A 20048-nucleotide genomic window follows, 5' to 3' on the forward strand; every position below is an offset into this window, starting at 1 on the left:
CATCACTGTGACTCAGGCAGCACAGCGGATCCGGGCCTGCCCAGCAGGAGCAGGATCCGGCCTCGTGTGTGTCTGTACCAGCCCCGTGCAGGACACCCCACAACAGCAGCACGAGGGGAGCACGGCAATGGGTACGAGCCGCCTGGAGCCGCACAGCGCGGCGGACTGAGCCCAAAGCGATGGGTTTTCCTTTATCCTCGCCCCAAAACAATGGCGATGTGCTCCGGCCGCAGCTCGGTGCCGCCATCCTACGGCCGGACCGACACATTGCCGGTCCCGGTACAGCCCCGTGACGGCTCTTGGTTCTTCCCCCCCCCTTCACCCTCCTCCCGCCCCGCCGCTGCTCCAGGCCGCTGCACGTGGGAGTTTCCCGCGGAAGTGGGCGTGGCTACGAGCAGGAGCCGGGCTGTGATTGGCGAGCTCTAGCGGAGGGGGCGTGGTCTCGCACCCGAGAGGCGTGGCTTGTGGGAGGAGCGACGCTGTGAGTGGCGGATGGAGCCGGTGGGCGGGGCTTAGGGGCTGGAGGCGTGTCCTATTGGCTGGTCGGCAGTCGGACGGCGCGATGCGGCGGCGCGGCGGCGCGGAAACTGCGGGACGTGGGGACGGCGATGGCGGCGGGACGGCGGGGAACAGCAAGGAACGGAGCCGAGGGTGAGTACGTGGATGTGAGGACATGGATGTGAGGACATGGATGTGAGGACACGGGCACGGCCCCGCCTCGGGGTCACTGTGAGCCACGCAGCGCCCCGTGCCCTGTGGCGTGACCTCGTGTTCGTGGGCTCGTGTCCACTCGTGTCCCCATGGCAGAGCCGCCCCGCTGTGGCCCCGTGTCCCCGCTCCCCGCTCCCTCCCGCTCCCCATCCCTCGCAGCCGTTCTGCCCTGACCTCCACCCTCGCTTTCCCTTGGCCGGGCTCCACGCCGTGCCCGTGTCCCGGTGTCACGTTGCCCTGACCCCATCCCGTGTCCTCAGGTCCCTGTGCCGTGTCCCCGTGTCACCCCTTTGCCGTGGCTCTGCCACCGCTCCGTGCTGCCCCCGGCCCTTCCTGCCCCACCTGCGGGATGTTGTGTAAGCAGGGTGTGAGCTCTCGCCCCTGCACTTGGGCTGCAGCACCCGGTAATTAGCCCTAACGATGGTGAGCCCCGCTGCTGCGGCACGCAGGGCTCTGCACCCTCTGATGCCCACGGGCCGCATCAAGCTGCCCTTTGCAGCCCTTCTGTGCCTGAAGCTGTGGTGCCGAATCCCTCCCAGCACAGCCCCACAGTGCTGCCGAGCTCCGCTTTATCGCACAGACACCTCTGCCCCAAATCCCTGCTGGTTGCCCCATCGCCGTGCACAGGGCACCGTGGTGCTGGGAAGCAGCAGTTTGGCATCCACAACCCTCTTGGGTGCTCGTTTCAAAACTGCTGCAGCTGTGGAGGGTGTGGGTTTGTCCCCAGTGCCCTGGGGTGAGATGAGGATGTTTGTTGGAGCACCTCCCCTGTGCTGATGGCATCCCTCATCTGCTCTTTGTATGGTTCCACTGTAACACTGGGGCTCCCTGAGCCCTTCCCCAGCTCCATCCTTGTCCCCAGCTTTGGGATACTTCTGTCACCTCTGTGCTCTGGGTGTTGTCACAGTGTTGGTGGCTCACTTGGCAGGTGCCCTGCCCTTCCTGCCCACTCATGTCCCTGTGGGAGGCTGTGGGGGCCCAGGTGGTGGCCTCCGGTGAGGCTGAATCACAGCTCTGAGGGCTCAGTTCCATTCCCAGAAACCAAACTTTGGGGGAGCGCTGCCATAAAGCAGCAAGGGAGGAAACAAACCCAATGTGAGACCCTGGTCTTGGGAGGACAAACACTTGGGTGCAAAGGGGCCGTGCTGACTGTGCTGTGTCCCACAGGGGCTGGCTGGGCTGGTGCCCCCGACTGCGCACCATCCTCCTGCAGATGCTCCTCATCTACATCTCTGTGCCCTTCCTGGTCCGCCTTTTCCCCGTCATCCTCACCAAGTTTGTCTTCCTAAACTTCAGTGAGTACCCCAGCACCGAGAGCGCGCCCTAAGCAGCAGCACACAGGGCACTGTTTATCTGGGGTGCTGCCCTTGTTTTTTGGGGTGGAGGTGTGGGGGGGTTCCCAAAATATGCGTGGCACGCTCACAGCAGCTCTCCATTGGGCATCCCATGTTTTGCAAGCAACGCTGCTTGTTGCCAGATGTTGCAACACATCTGGATATACAACACAGGAGGTGGCTGTGCTCCAATGGGGTCGGTCTTCGGGGTGAATTATGTCAGAAAAAGCCAACAAAACAAACCCAACCCAACCAACTAAGAGAGGCACTAAAGCAGCTGGCTTGGAGGGGTCACAAAGTCAAAGGGTGGTTGAGGTTGGAAGAGGCCACTTGGGATGATCTCCTCCAACCCCTGGTGGTGCCATGTCCTGCAGTGGCGTTCCCTTTCTTTGTGGACCTGCGGCAGCCAGCACTGCTGCTGAACAACACCATCAGCCTCTACCTGCCCACCGAGCCGGGCGTCACCGTTGGCATCTGGTGAGCAGGGTGTCCCAGCTCCTTGTCCCCCCTTTGGTGGCTGTGGGTTGGGGATGAGCCGTGTCCATCCCTGCAGGCACATGGTGCCGGGCAGCAGTGGGACTGAGGCGCAAGGTCGGGAGCAGCGCTGGTTCGAGGAGGCTCTGGCCGACGATCACCCCATCATCATCTACCTGCACGGTAACGGGGGCACCAGGCAAGTACCCGTGGCTTCCCAACCTGACGGGCAAGTGATGATGTTGTCCCGTGTGATAGCTGGGCACTCCTCTTTTGCTCCCACGGCTTTAGAACTGTCCCTTGTCCAGCATGACAGTGTCCCCCACCTGGCCCCATCCTGCTACAGGGGGAAGGCACCCTCAGTTTTATCCTTGCTGTATCCTCTGTTTCCCCACTAGGGCTGCACGCCACCGGATCCAGTTCATGAAGGTAAGTGGGGGCTGGGACCTGCCTAGTGCATGGGAGGTGACATGGGGACACCTTAATGAATGCTGTGCCATGTCCACCAGCTGATGGGGGCTGCCGGCTTCCACATCCTGGCTCTAGACTACAGAGGTATGACCACCCCCCACCTCTCACCCTGGGGTCTGTCCCATCTGGGTGGTGATGTTGGAACGTGTCCCTGCAGGCTATGGGGACTCCACTGGGCACCCCTCGGAGAGCGGCTTCACCACGGACGTCTTGGCGCTGTACGACTGGGCCAAAGCACGCAGTGGGAACAGCTCCATCATCTTCTGGGGACACTCCTTGGGGACTGGGTAGGTGTGGGGCCAGGTGGGGGTGTGCTGTATGGCTCCTCCCCCACCCCCTACCTTATTACCACCTCCTTTGTTGTAGGATTGCAACCAACGCAGCCAGAAAGCTGCAGGAGGAGAGAGGTAACGCCACATTTTGGACAGCAGACTTTGGGGGGCTGCATCACTATCCTCAAGTATCATCAAGTGGGGAACAGCTGTCAGTCCCTGTCCTCCTTCTGGGGTCGGGTATGTCCCATCTGACTCCTACCCCATGCTGCTCCCAGGGGTCCAGGTGGATGCCGTTGTGCTGGAGTCCCCCTACACCAACATCCGCGACGCAGCCGCCAACATCCCCATCACTAAGGTGAGCACAGGTCCCTGCACTGTGGCACTGCACCCCCCGGCAGCAACTCAGTGAGTGCCCTGCTCTCTCCTGGGCAGATTTATCGGCAGTTCCCAGGATTTGAGTACCTCATCTTGGACTCCATGGCTCTGGGCAACATGTTCTTCCGCAACGATGAGAAGTGAGTGGCAGTGGGATGGGGTGAGGGTATGGGGACAGCAGGAGCTGGGCGGGGTGTTCCACTCTATGGTGTACACCCAGTTATATTTGCTCAGCTTTGTCACGCCTTAAAAGTGGTTTTATTTGTATAAGGGCAGATGCCAACATTACTATTGAGCCAAGCCCTCCATCTGGTCATAGAACCATTCAGGTTGGAGAAGACCTCTGACGTCCCCAACCTCAGCCCATCCCCACCATCTCCCTCAGTGCCACATCTCCACATCTCCTGAACCCCTCCAGGGGTGGTGACCATCACCTCCCTGGGCAGCTGTGCCCCTGCATCACCATTGCTTTCATTTTGTTGAGCATAATGTATTTGAATGCTGCCTACATGGCAACACGGTGTTGGGGATGAGCACTATGGTGATGGGGTCCTCTTGGCTTGGCCTTCACAGACCCCTTTGCTAAAGCTGTGGGTGCTTTTCCAGTCAGAGAATCGCTGAACAGTGTTTTGGGTTATTATTGTTACTGTTATTATCAGGTGCTCGGTCCTGGGTTGAGCACCCTGAGCATTGCCCATCAGCAGCCATGGACACCAAGGGTGGCCCTCAAAGGCAGCAGGGGGTTGGTGGGGGGGGCGGGCTTGGGTCATGTTAGGGGGGTTAATGGGGCAGCAGAAGCTCCTGCAGCCCCATGCTGACCCCCCTCCTGCAGTGTGAAGGTGCTGGCCTGCCCGCTGCTCATCCTGCACGCAGAGGATGACACCGTGCTGCCCCCACAGCTGGGACGCCAGGTGGGTCACCTGCTCTGGGGGTTAAAAGGCAGGGAGGGGGGTTGGGACCCTACGGGGTCCTGTGCCACTAACCCTGCTCCCATACCACTGCAGCTCTTCGAGACCGCACGCAGCGCCTACAAGGACAAGAGCAAGGTGAAGCTCATCACCTTCCCTGAGAAGCTGGGGCTGGGCCACGACTACATCTCATCCAACCCAGAGCTGCCCACCCTGGTGAAGTAAGTGCTGCTCTGCAGAAACCCGGGGCACAGCACAACCCTTCCCTGTGCTCCTTCACAGCCCCACAGAGATTCATCCCATCCCCTCCCATGACACTCACTGGCATCAATTTGCTGAGCCCCCATCACTGCTCCAAGCCCATGAGCACCACAGTGACACATGGGGTGACACAGGGACAGCCCCTGTGGGATATGAGATGAGCAGCGGGGCTGAGCGACACAGCGTGAGGTTTATTGCATCTCGTTGCAGAGATTTCTTGAACATGAAGTGACTCCAGCTGCTGCCTGCAGCGCCCATAAGCACTGCCCCTGCCCCGCGCTGGGACCCCGCCGTTGCACTGACCCTACTACTGCTGTATGTAATAAACACTGAGACCCATGCTAGTCCTCCCATTGCTGCGGGGTGCTTGGGGATGGAGGTACAGCTGCAGGGACAGAGGGGTCAAGCAGGGACCAGGAGCAGGGCGAGGGTGCACTGCAGATACCCCCAGCCCCTGTGCTTTCAGCAATTAGCTTTGCAGTGAGCAAGCCCAATTCATCGTTCCACCTCCAGCAACCCCCACTCGGCCTCCGCGCAGCGCTTTTAGTTTGAGCCCCTACCGCAAGCAATGGGTTGGAATGATTTGGCTTTCAGCTCTGAGCTCCTCCCCTGCCCTATGCCCGTGCTGCAGTGCCGTTGGGGGTCCTGTCCTCAGCCCCCTCCCGCGGCTCGTTGGGCGGTGGGATCTTCAGGTCAGTGGGCTCCACGTGCCAGATGTCCCGCGCGTACTCCTTGATGGTGCGGTCGCTGGAGAACTTGCCTGCGGCTGCGATGTTCCTGATGACCATTTTGGTCCATGCCTTGGAGTTCTGCAAGAAAAAGGGGGGATGGAGGGCAGGCTGTGTCTCTGGGTGCCCATCCGCACAGCCCTGTGCTGTTTTGGGGTCCCTCAGCAGACACTCTCCCTGTCCCCTCCCGGACTCACCAGGTACAGCTCGCTGACTTTCTCCTGGCACTTGACATAAGCCTCGTAATCTGCAAAGACTTTAAACCTGAAGCAGCAAAGAATGGAGGAGTTATGGAGAGCAGGGTGAGAGCTTGGCTGGCACGGAGGAACGGGACACTCAAATGGATGCTTCAGATAAATTAACCTTCCCCAGCCTCTAATGAATCACAGCCTGCTAGAAAAGCCCTTGAGATGCCTGAAAGCATCCATCATCTGGCAAGAACTGGTCATGTATTAAAAGTGGAGGTTGGTGGCTCTGCCTGCAGCAGGTGGGTTGGAACTTGGTGATCCTTGAGGTCCCTTCCAACCCAAGCCATTCTATGATTCGATGAAGGGCTGTGCACCCAAATGCATTCCAGCCTTAATGCGGGTTTAATGCAGCCCAGCTAAAGGGCTGAGCACAGCGAGCCTTTTGTACCAGGGGTACATAAATTGCTTTTCCCTGTGCACAGGAGCTGGGGCAGGAAATGGGATATTATCAAACAGTGGGTATAGGGCTGCTCTGCATGGGTATATGATCTCCTTTAGGATGTGAGTTAATGACCACTAGGGGAAGGACTGGGTTGGATATTAGGAACAATTTCTTCTCTGGAAGAGTGGTTGGGCATTGGCAGAGCTGCCCAGGAGTGGTGGGGTCACTGTCCCCGGGGGTGTTGCAGAGCTGTGGGGATGTGGCACTGAGGGATGTGGGCAGTGGGGGTGGGGAACTCAGAGGTCTTCTCCAACCCAAATAATTGTGATATGGAGCTGGAACCCAGGGATGGGTGGCGGCCCAGCCATGAACCTCACCGGTCATGATGGAAGAGCATGTCGACCACATCCCTGAAGAGGTCTGGCTCGTCTGAGGAGAAGAAGCCACTCTGGATCTGGTCAACAGCCTGCTTCAGCTCAGGGAGCCGGTCATAGTACTGCTGGGCGTTGTAGCTGGGGGGCAGAGATCATGAGCCCATGCCAACCCCATTGCCCACTGTCCCCACCACGTCCCCATCCCTCACCCATCCTTGTCCAGCTCTGCCACATCCTCCACCCTCATCCCAAAGATGAAGAGATTTTCCTCTCCAGCCTCCTCGGCCATCTCCACGTTGGCTCCATCCATGGTGCCGATGGTCAGAGCCCCATTCAGCATGAACTTCATGTTCCCTGTGCCTGACGCCTCCGTGCCCGCCGTGGAGATCTGCTCCGACAGGTCGGTGGCAGGGATCACTGCCAACAGAGCACACGAAAGATGAAAGATGCAGGCCAACAAGCAGCCAAAGCGTTGGCGTTTCCCTATAGGACGTACCCTTCTCTGCCAGGGAGACCCTGTAGTTCTCCAGGAAGATGACCTTCAGCTTGCTGCCCACAACGGGGTCGTTGTTGACCACCTGGGCCACAGCGTTGATGAGCTTGATGATCATTTTGGCCATGTGGTAACCTGGTGCAGCCTAGGGGCAGAGCCATGGTGGGCCCAGAGTGCTGGGGCCTCCCTTGTAGGGCATTCCAAGGGCTTCCTCCAAACGCAACTTACCTTGCCTCCAATGATCACCGTCCTAGGGACAAAGAGCTTCACAGGGTCTCTCTTGATGCCTGGAGGAGAGGGCAGCACCGATACCAGCTGTGTGCCATTTCCCACCCATCCCCTGCCCACCCCCGCGGGGCCTTACGGTTGTACATGGTGATGATGTGCAGGCAGTTCATCAGCTGCCGCTTGTACTCATGGATTCTCTTCACATGCACATCAAACATGGAGGAGGGGTTGATCTTCACCTCATACTCCTTCTCCAGGTACAGTGCAAACTTCACCTTGTTCTCCTGGCCGAGGGCAGGGCGGGCGTCAGCCCCACAACCCCCATATTCACACCCCCCAAATCCATGCCCCCAAGAGCCAGCTCCCCTTATCCGCACTCCTTACCTGCTTCACTTTGGCAACCTCCCTGATGAACAGGTCGTCGTCCACAAACTCGTGCAGCTTTGCCAGCTGGCTCAGATCCCTCACGTAGTCCTCCCCTATTTTCTATAAGACGAGCACAGCCACGTGCTGACCACAAAGCAGCAATGGACTGCGGCCACATGGGAGTTCAGAAAATGGGTTGAGTTGGAAAGGACCTCAAAGCAAGCACATGCTGCTGGCTCATGCCCAGCTCAGGGCTGGAACTCAATGATCATAGAATCATAGAGTGGCCTGGGTTGCAAAGGCCCACAGTGCTCATCCAGCCCCAACCCCCTGCTGTGTGCAGGGTCACCAACCAGCAGCCCAGGCTGCCCAGAGCCACATCCAGCCTGGCCTTGAATGCCTGCAGGGATGGGGCATCCACAGCCCCATCCACATCCAAGGATCATCCTTGAGGTCCCTTCCAACCCAAGCTGTTCCATGTCTCTATGATGACCCCCAAGGCAGGGAGCCACGTGCAGAGCCACCCATACCTCTGCAATGAGCTCGGCCAGCCCTGGGTTGCAGAGCAGCAGCCAGCGCCGCGGGGTGATGCCGTTGGTCTTGTTCTGGAACTTATCGGGCTCCAGCTCTGCAAAGTCCCTGAAGCTGCAAGGGCAAGGAGGGGACAACGTCGGCTCTGTGCCGGGGTGGATCCCCTTCCACATCCCACCCACCCTTACACTTCAGACTTGACGATCTCAGAGTGGATCTTGGCCACTCCATTGACAGCATGGGAGCCGACGATGCAGAGGTGAGCCATGTTGATCCTCTTGGTGCCTCCTTCCTCTATCAGGGACATCCTCCGCAGCCGGTCCACGTCATTGGGGAAGAGGGACGCAATGTGCTGTGGGGGGCGGCCAGGAGGGGGTGAGCAGCCAACCCAACAGACCAGCACCCCAGGAGGGGACCACAGCAATGGCCTCAATTCATTTGGTGCCAGCCAGACTGATGGCTTTTACTCCAGGGTGATGGTGCGAACCTTCTCTATGGGGTTCAAGCCATCCACATCCTTTTCCAGGATGAGTTTAGTGCTCAGGGAGCAAAGAATGTCACTTTAAATGCTTCAGGGACATTCAAGTTATTTTAAAAAGCCACGAACTGTGGATAGCAATACAGAACGCTGTGGCTGGCTGTTTGCTCTGGGTCCCTCTGGCTCAGCTCCTGCTCCAGCAGATACACCCAGAGCTGGTGCTCTATGAAGGTCACCAAGGAGACCCCACAACCAGTCTGGGCAACTCTATGGCACAAGAAGGGCTTTGCACTGCTCCCCAAAGAGCAGCAGAACCACCCACTTCACAGTGCAGTTTGTGCACTGTCCCCATCTCCATAGTGTGACACCCATCACCCAGAGCCCCCAACCCACTCACGTCCAGGTGCCTCTGGTTGATCTCATAGATGATTTCCAGGTGTCTGGGGAGCAGCTTCTCCACCAGGTCCACTGGCCAGCGCTCCAGGGCTTCGGGCAGCACGGTGTGGTTTGTGTAGGCAAATGTCCGCTTGGTGATGTCCCAGGCCTGCAGGCAGGAGAGCGGCATCAGGGGCAGCCCCAGGGCACCCAGCTGGGTGTGAGCACCCACATGTGTCCCTACACCCAGAACCATGGCCCCAGTGTGCCTTGGGTGGGCAGCACAGGCTCATCCCTCCCCACCACCCACTGGAGATCTTCCAACAGTGGGAATGCTCCTGAGCTGCTCGTTGAACCCACCTGCTCCAGTGTGCTGCTTAATCAGAACCACAGAATCACCGAGGTTGGAAAAGCCCTCTAAGATCGTGCAGCCCACCCTATGTCCCTCAGTGACACACCCCCACGGCTCTGGAGCACTCCAGGGATGGTGACCCCACCACTCCTGGGCAGCTGTGCCACTGCAGCTTTCTCTTTTGGAGAAGAAATTACCCAATTACCCAACCCGACTCTCCCCAGCACAACTTAGGGCCATACTCTCATCCTACCATCCTATTAATGAGTGCTAACGGGTGTGCAGCCCCTACACATGAGGAGAGGGTGCAACACCCATTGCCCAGACTGCAGCAGACCACCCTGCCCCATAGAAAGCTGAGCCACATCCCTCAACCTTGTTCCAGGGCAGTTTCTCAATATCCACAAAAACCCTCATCAGCTCAGGGATGGCCATGGCGGGGTGCGTGTCGTTCAGCTGGATGGCGACCTGTGGGGACATGGTGGCACCCATCACCTACACCATCCCAGTGGTTGAGTTCACAAATGGCACATAACAACGGGGAGGTGGATTGCTGGGCTGGAGGCACACGGCAGAGCAGCCCTGCTTTGTACCTGGTCAGGGAAGGAGTCAAACACGGTGCGGACGCTTTCTGTGCTCCCAAATTTGGATGCTTTGAAGCGGCGGATGATGTCCTGCAGGGTGGCAGCCACAACAAAGTATTCCTGCTTCAGACGCAGCTCCTTCCCCTCGAAGAACTGTGAGAGGAGTGGAATGGGCACTGGGCACACAGGGAAAGGCTCACAGGGCATCACGTGGCATCGCAGCCCTGTGCCACTCATCACACACAGTGAGAACCCCTGACTCACGTTGTCGTTGGGATAGAGGACGCGGGAGATGTTCTCAGCCAGGTTCCTGTCCAGCACAGCCTGGATGTAATCCCCAACATTGACTGTAGAGGTGCAGAGGGGTATGGTCAGAGTGGCCTTGCTGTACCCTATCTCACCCAGCCCCCACCAGCCCCCACTTACAGTCCCGCAGGTTGAAGTCGTTGGGTGCCCGAGCCGACCACAGGCGCATGGTGTTGACGGTGTTGTTCATGTACCCAGGCACAGGGGTATCATAGGGCAGTGCCAGCACCACCTGGGGGATTAGTTTGACTGGGCAGACTATGAGCACCATGTCCCCACATCCCCATGCCCTGCTGGAACCCTCCCACCCCAACCACCAGAGCTGCATCCACCTTTGCAATGGCGACAGGTGTGGGGATGCACCTGGACCCCAAAAGACCCCAAAGGTTCCCCAAGGTCCCCAGAGCCCTGGCTGCGGGGACACGCTGGAAATGGAGAGATGCCTTCAGGTGGCAGCAGCAGCTGGATGTAGGCTGTCACTCTGAGTGCAGCAGGACACAAGCCACCTGGGGGCCCTGCGAGCCAGCTGTGCCCCTGTACCTGGGTGTCCACCCACTTGGTGCCACCGGCAGTGTGCTCCACACGGCCATAGAAGTGCACAGGCAGCATGTACTCGGGCCGGGCCTTCTCCCAGGGGTTGCCATGCCTCAGCCAGTCGTCAGCTTCCTCCACCTGCATGGGGGAGTCATGGAATCACAGCACAGTTGAGCTGGAAGAGACCTCACAGCGTTCCCAGCCCCATCCCAGCCATAAGCTGGCTGCCTCCCACCAGCTCAGTCTGCCCGGGGCCCCATGCTTGGCCTGGGCTTCCCACCATACCTGCCACCCGTTGCGGATCTTCTGGTTGAAGATGCCGTACTCGTAGCGGATGCCGTAGCCATAGGCTGCCAGCCCCAGCGTTGCCATCGAGTCAAGGAAGCAGGCTGCCAAGGACAGGGGATAGCAAGGAGCGGGGAGCCCCAGGGCACAGGTCCTACACATGGGCTGTGCCCCCACCCTGGGAATAACACCTTTTGGGGCCTCTCTCACCTGCAAGCCGGCCGAGCCCACCATTACCGAGCCCCGCATCCTCCTCGATCTCCTCCAGCTCTTCTATGTCCAACCCCAGCTGAGGACAAGGAGGAAGCAATGGGACCGAGCACCCACCCCATACCCCTGTGCTGCCCTCGCTGCTGGGACATGGGGACATGAGGGAGGGGGGCAGGGTCCATCCCCAGTGCTTTGGGTCACCACCCTACAACAGGGACACGCAGAGATGTGGCTCCGGTACCCCTACAAACACATCCCCAGCTTTCAGCCCACAGTGCTGTCAAGGAAGAGGTTTTGCTTAATGCAAGGCTCCCAGGGCAGCTCAGGAGGAACTCAGCTGAACCACCAGCTCCCACTTCTCCAAAACAAAACCAACACCCCATAACCAAAGGGTTTGCCAGCTTCTCCCCACCCCAAAGCTCCCCAGCTGGTCCCACAGCACCAGCCCCTCTCTGCATTGCACTGGGCTGCCCAAAGCACCACCACACACATATAAATGCATAGGAAGCTAAACATTTTCTTGCAGAGACGTTCAGCTGGTTGCACAGCTGTGCAATCACTATGCAACACCCCAGCCTCTTCCTATACCCGCCTGCCCCTGGCTGGGCTGTTGCCCTCGCTGTACTAACAGCTTTAGAAAAGCCCTGCAGATAAATCGCCCTCCCTTTGAATGTCATTTGCTTGACAGCTGCTCCTGCTGTTGTGCAACCTCTCCCACCGAGCAGAGACTGCCGCACGGGGCAGAGGGGTGGGAGATAAGAGCAAACAAACAAACAAAGCCCTTATTCAACCCAAGTGTCACCTGAGTGCCACCATGAGGCCCCAGGTGCAGCTCTCACCTGGTACACAGCTTCATCGCAGGCGTTCTGCAGCCCCAGGTTGATCATGGTGTTCTGCAGCGTCCGGCCCATGTAGAACTCCAGGGAGAGGTAATAGATCCTCTGCAAGAGGAAGTCGGTTCTGCTCAGTGCTCGGCCAACCCCAAAGCAAAGCTCCAATGGGAAACCCCGCCCCATGCTTTGCAGAAGGGATTTTAGGGCCTGGAGGGGGTCCATTGCCCTCAGCCCATTTTGGCACAGTGGGTTTGTTCAGATGGGAAGGTCACACAGAATCACACAGAATGGCCTGGGTTGGAAGGGACCTCAAGGATCATGAAGCTCCAACCCCCCACCACAGGCAGGGCCACCAACCTCCACATTGATACCAGCCCAGGCTGCCCAGGGCCCCATCCAGCCTGGCCTTGAACACCTCCAGGGATGGACGGGGCATCCACAGCCTCTCTGGGCAGCTGTTCCAGCACCTCACCACTCTCACAGTAAAGAACTTCCCCTGACATCCAACCCAAATCTGGCCTCCCTCAACTCCAAACCATGTCCCCTTGTCCTGCTGTTACCTGCCCTCCCAAAGAGTTGAGTCACCTCGGTACAAAGTTTAAATTTAAAGAGGACCCATTTCCTAATGTTGCTCAGCACCACAAAGTGGCGAAGCAGAACCGGGCACATCCTATTTCCCCATGTGCTGCCATCCTATGGCCATAGGAGCACTGCTGTAGGGCTGCTGGCCCTCCACGTGTGTGATGCAGCAGGACATATGGCCCTGCAGTCTGAGCTGCCCAGCAGTGCCCGTCCTGCGGTGTCAGCAGTGATGGCTTTAGGGAGGACTGGGGCTGCAGAAGTGCTGACCGCACACTCGGCCCAATGGGATGCAATGGGATTGGTGCTGTGCGTGTTGCACCTGTGGGGAGGGTCCCACATTTGGAGCCCTGCAGCAGAATCACAGCGAGCAGCAAGCTAACAGCTCCCAATAATAGATAAATTGGGATAAATTGGAGCCGACAGCGCCGTGCAGGTGGCAGGAGGAGATTAGAGCTTAATCCCCAGCAGAGCCCGGTGCAAACCCTCCCAGCACGGCTCGCCCTTGGCCGCAGGTGGTGCGGAACGAGCTCTGCCTGCAGCCCTTCAGCTCCATTTGCTCTACAAACACAATCCGCTGCGTTCCTCGGGGCGCACCCACGCCCGGCCGAGACGACAACATCAGCGCTCCCCCGCAGGACGATGCCGCTCCCATAGGGGACAGCACCGCCATTCCCATACAGGACACCGCCGTTCCCATACAGGACAGCGCCGTTCCCATAGGGGACAACACCGCCGTTCCCATGCTCGGAACCACAGCGCTCTGTTTGCTTTGCAAAGCAAAGGGCAGCGGCCTCGCCCGGTAAAGTCCACTCGGGACACTTTGCAAAGTCGAGCAGCGCAGCCGGACGGAGGCGGAAGGCGCCGAGCTGTCCGTGCCCCGCAGCCCCCCGGCCCGGAACCCACCTTGGGGTCCCTCTCGTAGTAGTACTGCTGCGTGCGGATCCATCGCCCCACCAGGTGGTCCCGCACGGTGTGCGCCAACGCGAAGTAGTAGTCGCGGGGGGTGGCCACGTTGCGATCCTTCACCAGCGTGAAGTGCAGGTGCCGGTTGAAGCCCCGCTTCAGCTCGGCCACGTTCTCGGCTCCCACGATGCCGCGGATGCTGATCTGCTTCCGCCGCTCCTGGTCCGACAGCGGCAGCGACATCGCTGCGGGGAACGGAGCGCGGACGGCAGCGGGATCCGCCTCGGCCCGGGGTGGCACCGCCCTGGGGCTGAGCAACGCCAGGGGCCGGGCCAACCCCGAGGGAGGGGACAGCGGGACGGGACGGGCCGGGACGGGGCGGGGAGGGGCGGGATGTCGGCTGTGCTGCGCTGCGATCTGTGCGGCCCGCTGCTCCTCCTGCACAACCCCTGCACCCCTGTTCCGTGCGTCTCCTTCCTCTGCACCCCTGCGCCTGGGACTCCCCACATCCCGATTTCCCTCACCCCTTCCCCAGCTCCTCCTCTCGAAGACCTCTTACCGAGAATCACAGAACGGCTTGGCTTTGAAGGGACCTCAAGGATCACGAAGCTCCAACCCCCCACCACAGGCAGGGCCACCAACCTCCACATTGATACCAGCCCAGGCTGCCCAGGGCCCCATCCAACCTGGCCTTGAACACCTCCAGGGATGGACGGGGCATCCACAGCCTGGATGACAATGACCTTCCTGAAGTCACTCCTGAACATGCTCAGAAATAATCTGTACTTATGAGTGTCCTTGGAGAGGGACAGGGTTGGTAAAGGCTCTTTGGCACCACAGCTGAGCCCTTGGATTTGGGAGCTGTGCACACCCCATATAAGATCCAGCACTGTGTCATTTCAGACCCAACCACAATGATCCCATGACTCTATCCACAGCCAATGCCCAACCCAGAGGATGGGGATGCTGCAGGGGCTGCAGTGGCGCAGAGATGCTCACGGAAGCTCAGTTTTAATCTGATAAAAGTCCTTTATTAGAACAGCAACCATGACACTTGTCTGGAGCAGAGCAGCTGCAGGCAGCTATCATCGCGGGACAGTGGGGACGACACCGTACGACCATGAGGAGCCTAATAAGCACCATGAACATCCTAAGGAAGGGGGGGAATGGCAGAGGAAGGTGCCCCGTGACCCGGCCACGGAGCCTGTCGGGCAAACACCGAAGAGCTGCTCGGCGTTGTCCCGCAACACAGCTCTCCTACAGCGGAGGAACTCGTCGGTGTGGATGGACAAATAGCACCCAGTCAATAAATTAGGTGAGTTTCGTACTAGAGCAACAAGGGGACGGAGGGGATAAGGGGGTGATGGGGAGGGGGTGACCTATATACAGTCGTTCTGCCGGACCTGGGGCGAACAGCCACAGCTTTCTGATGGCACGGGCAGCACCGCCGCTGCGAGGGCAAAGGACTGCAAAGCAAAGCGTGGGGATGAGCGCATGCATGGCCCTTGGGTAGGAGTATACACATACTCTGGGCTGCAGGCGTGGTGCTGCCCAGAGCCTGAATCACCCCTGGGGCACGGCCACGGGGCAGGCACGGCAGTGGGCACGGGATCCTGAGTGCAGGTCAACCCTCCGTGCTCCCCATCCCCGGGCTCCCTGTCAGAACCTCACTGCTGAGTGAGTTTTCCTGCCAAGGGAAGGATGCTATGGGGCAGTATTTAAGGCTGTACAAAAATAAATGCTTGCCTCCAAGGAGCAGTGCGGCATATGGCTGTGGTGCTGGTTTGTAGGGAGCCGGGTGCTGGCTTTGCCCCGAATCCTGCCCCTGCTGTGCCCAGCCTTGGTGGCACAGGGATGGGACCAGTTTTGCTCACCGTTCTGCCGGCACTGACCCCGGCAACGATGCAGCTCTGCTCCAGCAGATGGCTGTGGTTTAACCCCAGCCATGGAGCATCGCCCCGGGGTGCTGCTGCCTTCGCTGGGAGCTGCAACACCCCAACAGCAGAGGGGTGCTGCTGGGGCTGCTGTAGTGTGTAGGACACCCCTGGGCTCTGCAGGGACCAGCAGCAATCCAGGGCTGGCCCTGGTATGTGGCGGAGGTGCTCTGCAAGAAAGGCCACGGGGAAAGAAATATCCTGCAAAGGAATGGGGCTGGAGGGGGCGAAAGCTTTCTGGGGGGGTCCCTCCCACAGCCCAGCCATGTGGCTCAGCCAGCTGCAGCAGGACGCAGGATGGGAAGCTCTCATCCCAACTCCAATCCCCAACTCAAAGGGGCGAAACCAAACCTAAAAGCGGACACAGGGACATCTCAGGCTACTCAAGTACTTCATCAGCCAAAAAGAGCTAAACAGCAAAGCATACACACACAGGACAGCGCTGGTGGGTGGAGAATGAAGATTGCCAAAGCCGGGTTCCTCCTTCCCTTCTGGCTGCCCCCGGTGCCGGCGCTCGCAGCTCCGCGCTGCCTCATCCTCACTGCATGGCCGAGCGCGAGGCGTAGAACTCAGGGACCGGCAGCCCCGTGTGCAGCGTCACCTGTAAGGAGACAGGGTGATGGTGAAGGATGCTGGCGGTGATGCTGGCGGTGATGCTGGCGGTGATGCTGGCGGTGATGCTGGCGGTGATGCTCACGGCTTGCGGCAGTGCCAGGTGAGGGGCTGTGTCCTGAGCACACACACAGTGCAGAGCTGCTGTGTGGGGTCATTCAGCTCCTCCCCCTATCCCCAAAATGCTCTGATTTGGAAGGAAAGCACAATTCCTTATTGAAAAGGCATTTTCCCCTTCGGATATGGATTTATAGAAAACTCTGTCTATGATACAATTATCTCCATCCCGCTTAGTCATTGTAATTACTCATGCACCTCTGAAGGAGGATAACGAAGGGCTTGCGTTTATTAGCAGCCTTTAATCAGCATCCTAGGCTGGATGTGGCTCTGGGCAGCCTGGTCAGCAGGGTGGCTGAAACCAGATGATTATTGTGGTCCTTTTCAACCCTATTCTATGATGCTATGATCCCTTGTGATGTCCTTAATGCTGAGGGACTTCAAGCTCTGCCCTGCACACTGAGCTGCCAGAAACCAGAAGGGTTCTAGAAACGTGCCTGTCTCTTAGGGCAGTGTGAATGAGTGTGGCAGGAATTAAATCCATTGTGGAGAAGGACACACCAGTAAGAATCCCCTAAAAACAGTGCAGATGGATGGGCTTGTGCAGTGCTGGAGAAGCAAGCAGTGACCCAAGGGGATGTGCCACAGCCACACTGGGGGAACGTGGAGACTCATTGGGATCGATGAGAGCAGGGATGAGATTAGTGAGAAGGGGAAATGAAGGATGAAAATACCAGAGAGGCCCAGGAAGCCACCACTTGGTGATGTTCAGGATAGCAGAGAGCTTGGGAGAGAGGGAGAGAAGAGGGGTTTGAAACTCCCCAGAGGAAAAGAGGCTTTAAGAGATGCCCTTCTTCCCTGTAATGCTCCCATTTAGGACCCTGGAGAGATGGAGGAGCCGGTGAGCCTCCTTGCAGAGAGCACTTGCCTGCACATTCCTGTTGAGGCTGACGGCTGGGAAGAACAGGCCCTCCAAGTTCTCAAAGGCGACAGGGCCCTGCTGGTCCTCATTGATGGAGAACGTCAAGGTCCTCCTGGTCAAATCCAGCAGCACTCCCACCGTGGCACCTTTTGTTATCCCACCCTCAGTCCTGTGGGAGCAAAGAGAAAGTCACAGCATCTCCGTGGCATCATGTCCCTCGTGCTCCTGGCACAGGGATAAAAGAATCACAGAGCGGTTGGGCTGGAAGGAGTCTTAAAACCCACCCAATACCAAGCCTCTGCCACAGAACCACAGCATGGTTGGGTTGGAAAAGACCCTAAAGCCCATCCAGCTCCAACCACTGTCTTAGGCCACCCAGTGCCCTATCCATGGCCTTGGGTGCCTCCAGGGATGGGGAACCCACAGCTCTGGGTAATGCCAGGGTCACAATGCTCTCATGAAGAATTTCCTCCTGCCATCTGACTTAACTCTTCCCTCTTTTGCTTTGAGGTCGTTCCCCCTTGTGCCAGTTTAAATGCAACCAGTACTTTCTTGAAGGGGGAACTACAAGGCTTTGGGTCCCAGTGGAAGAGCCAGCGTAGGGAAGAAATGGCTGCAGCAATGAGTCAGTGCAGCAAGGGCTGTCTTTGGCTTTGGGCAAGGACATATCCTCCAATAAAGGTGACAAAGAGCCAATTCACCAGACAAGCCGTGGTCCTGCAGCAGAGCAGTGTGCCTACCTGTTGGTGTGAGAGTTGTTGTGCATGAACCAGCTGCGGTTGTTGTCCACATACATGGCCCAAGCTTTGTCATCCTTGCCCAGCATGGCATCCTTCAGGACGTCGATACGTGCCACCCCAAAGGCCGGGTCCGGGTGGTTATCGTAACGATCGATGGACAACTCCCAGTAGTGCAGCCCTTTGGAAAAGCCCGTTTTCCCCAGCACGACCCTGTCATCATAGCTGTTGCAGGTGACAGTCAGGTTGTCGTTAGAAAAGATGATGTCAGAGTGTGCAGAGGCAGGATCGAAAGAAAACCAAGCTACTGGAAGAAATGAAGAGCGAGGGGTTAGGCCAATGGGAACGTCACCTTCCATGACCGAACCATGGACCGGGCAGAGATAGTGCATGCTGCATGCAGGGCTGACAGCCAGGGAGGGCCAGGCTGTGGGAATATAGCTTGGGTTGGGGCTTTAAGGCTGGGACCCAATGAGCTGAGCTCTGTTCTGCTGCTCCTTGGGTCCCTGTCTGCCTGCAGCTCAGCCTAGAGCCCACAGGATGATCCCCATCTCCTAAAGCCTGGCCCTAACAGAAGGACATGCGTGATCCTGGCTAACACAGGGGACCATGCTCACCCTTCTGAGCAGGGTCAGGCTCAGGGTGGGAAGGCTAATCTGAGGATGAGCAGGTAAACTGCGTGTGTGCCTTGGAAAGCTGGCAGCAACCAGAAGCACATCCAAAGGTCTGCATTTACAGGAATGCTGCTACACATCCCTCTAGAGCAACCGGCCATGTAGGAGACAAGAGCTAACCCGTGGCAATGCTGGAAGATGCCCCAAAGCCTGCACGCCTGGTTATAAGCACAGACTCAATCACTGTCAGTCTAATAGATACAGCACCCTGCTTTGACAGCATCCACCAACACTCCCCCACCCGAAGGAGGAAAACACAGCTTTAAAGATGGAAGGCTCTGGTGAGATTTGCTCCTCCATTCATTGGATGGTGACAAAGCAAAGCTCACATGCACGCGGGTGCCCCGCTGCCACAACCCGACAGAAGCGATTCCGTACCTGCCACCATCTTTTTAATGTCAACTGTGGTCATTCCCGAGGAGAGGCATGCAGGAAAGAAAAAAGCACGTAAAGTTGGCATTTGGTCAAAGAAGGAACCAGAAACAATCTCTGCTTGCCTGCTTCTCTGGCTTTCAGCATTGTGCATACATTGAAATGCAGGGAGGGAACGTGGGGTGCGAGTTGGAGGGCATGGAGAGTGCTGCAGGGGGACTCCTTCCCCATCCCATCCCATTAGGATGGGACCTGCGGGTGACTTCCTCCTCCATCCCATCCAATCTCATTAGGATGGGCCCTTCAGAGGATTCCTTCCCCCATCCCATGCCATTAGGATGGCTTTGCAGCCTGTGAGTGCCTCTTCTCCTGGAGAAGGCGGTGTGAGCCTGATGGATGCATGTCTACCCCAGCACTGCAATTAGCTGCGGGAGGGCAAATCACTACTTGGGGTCTGGCACATGCTCAACTATCCTGAATGAATGGGAACGCATTGAGCAGAAGGCTGGGTTTTTAATCAGGGGGCCATTGGCACAGTGCTGACTTCAGGCTTCTCTCCATAGGGGGAGAACTGAAAATGCCTTTACAGCATATGGCCATGGCCTTCAAATTTTCCTACTGCTACATGGGAACGGCCTGCAAGGAGGGTGTGCACGAGAAATGCTGCTCACCCACCCAAGTTAACAATCAAACAAAAAAGGTGACCAACGTGGAGTAGGTGCTGGTTAATTGTAAGAGGAATACTTGCCTAATTGAGAGTAAGGCGTTCCTTGTGTCTCAAAATTGCATCCTATAAAGAGATACTGCATTTCACACATCACAGCTAAGAAAGAACAACTGGTCTCCTGAAAAGCGCTCCTGAGGAGTTAACCCCTAACGGAGCAGCCATGGGAAAACTGATTCATTGAAAGCCAGAGAGCATGGAGAGGGCTCCCAGCACAACTTTGTAGCATGGGTGACAATGGGGATCTCTGGGATGGCTCTTGGCCTTGGAGCCCTGAGGGCTGCAGCCTTCCCGCTGGCTGCAAGCACCCCCTGAGCACTGCTCTGCAGCCAGGCCAGACCCATGGGGCTCTCCCCACCTGCAGGGGTTGTTTTGCATTGCAGCAATGCAGCTCTGCAATGCAGAGCAGTGGGGA

General features: G+C 58.0%; 3 protein-coding genes across 21 annotated transcripts in view; 1 reads left to right on the forward strand and 2 right to left on the reverse strand.

Moving 5' to 3' along the window:
* The first annotated feature begins 548 nt into the window (after positions 1 to 548).
* ABHD12B (abhydrolase domain containing 12B) lies at positions 549 to 5148 on the forward strand. Its single transcript, XM_015865975.3, has 13 exons — positions 549 to 651; positions 1879 to 2006; positions 2420 to 2522; positions 2599 to 2718; positions 2918 to 2948; positions 3029 to 3074; positions 3148 to 3277; positions 3357 to 3397; positions 3541 to 3620; positions 3698 to 3780; positions 4473 to 4551; positions 4645 to 4769; positions 5020 to 5148. Exons 1-13 carry the CDS (start codon positions 563 to 565, stop codon positions 5039 to 5041), a joined length of 1077 nt encoding a protein of 358 aa, XP_015721461.1. The 5' UTR covers positions 549 to 562; the 3' UTR covers positions 5042 to 5148.
* Positions 4981 to 13917, reverse strand: PYGL (glycogen phosphorylase L). Its single transcript, XM_085549741.1, has 20 exons — positions 13602 to 13917; positions 12123 to 12224; positions 11284 to 11362; positions 11074 to 11177; positions 10795 to 10926; positions 10375 to 10486; positions 10213 to 10295; positions 9958 to 10101; positions 9740 to 9832; positions 9035 to 9181; positions 8348 to 8511; positions 8159 to 8273; positions 7647 to 7748; positions 7399 to 7546; positions 7263 to 7321; positions 7038 to 7179; positions 6751 to 6958; positions 6545 to 6679; positions 5735 to 5801; positions 4981 to 5618 (listed from the first exon to the last, which is right to left on the reverse strand). Exons 1-20 carry the CDS (start codon positions 13842 to 13844, stop codon positions 5424 to 5426), a joined length of 2574 nt encoding a protein of 857 aa, XP_085405867.1. The 5' UTR covers positions 13845 to 13917; the 3' UTR covers positions 4981 to 5423.
* Positions 13918 to 14610: 693 nt separating this feature from the next.
* TRIM9 (tripartite motif containing 9) overlaps positions 14611 to 20048 on the reverse strand; it is a 31477-nt gene continuing 26039 nt past the window's right edge. For 4 of the 19 annotated variants that reach the window (XM_085549756.1, XM_085549749.1, XM_085549755.1 and 1 more), the window contains 4 exons: positions 18916 to 18939; positions 17867 to 18167; positions 17133 to 17295; positions 14611 to 16136 (listed from right to left, as the gene is read on the reverse strand). In XM_085549756.1, the coding sequence (XP_085405882.1) occupies positions 16074 to 16136; positions 17133 to 17295; positions 17867 to 18167; positions 18916 to 18939 (551 nt within the window). In that variant the 3' untranslated portion in view covers positions 14611 to 16073. Of the gene's footprint in view, positions 16137 to 17132; positions 17296 to 17866; positions 18171 to 18915; positions 18940 to 19657; positions 19700 to 20048 lie in introns of all 19 variants that reach the window. The other 15 variants (XM_085549745.1, XM_085549753.1, XM_085549743.1 and 12 more) reach the window with 5 other exon arrangements.

Source organism: Coturnix japonica, chromosome 5, assembly GCF_054131305.1.
Source record: "Coturnix japonica strain WE chromosome 5, WE-NBRP24, whole genome shotgun sequence".
NCBI classification, from domain to species: Eukaryota; Metazoa; Chordata; class Aves; order Galliformes; family Phasianidae; genus Coturnix; species Coturnix japonica.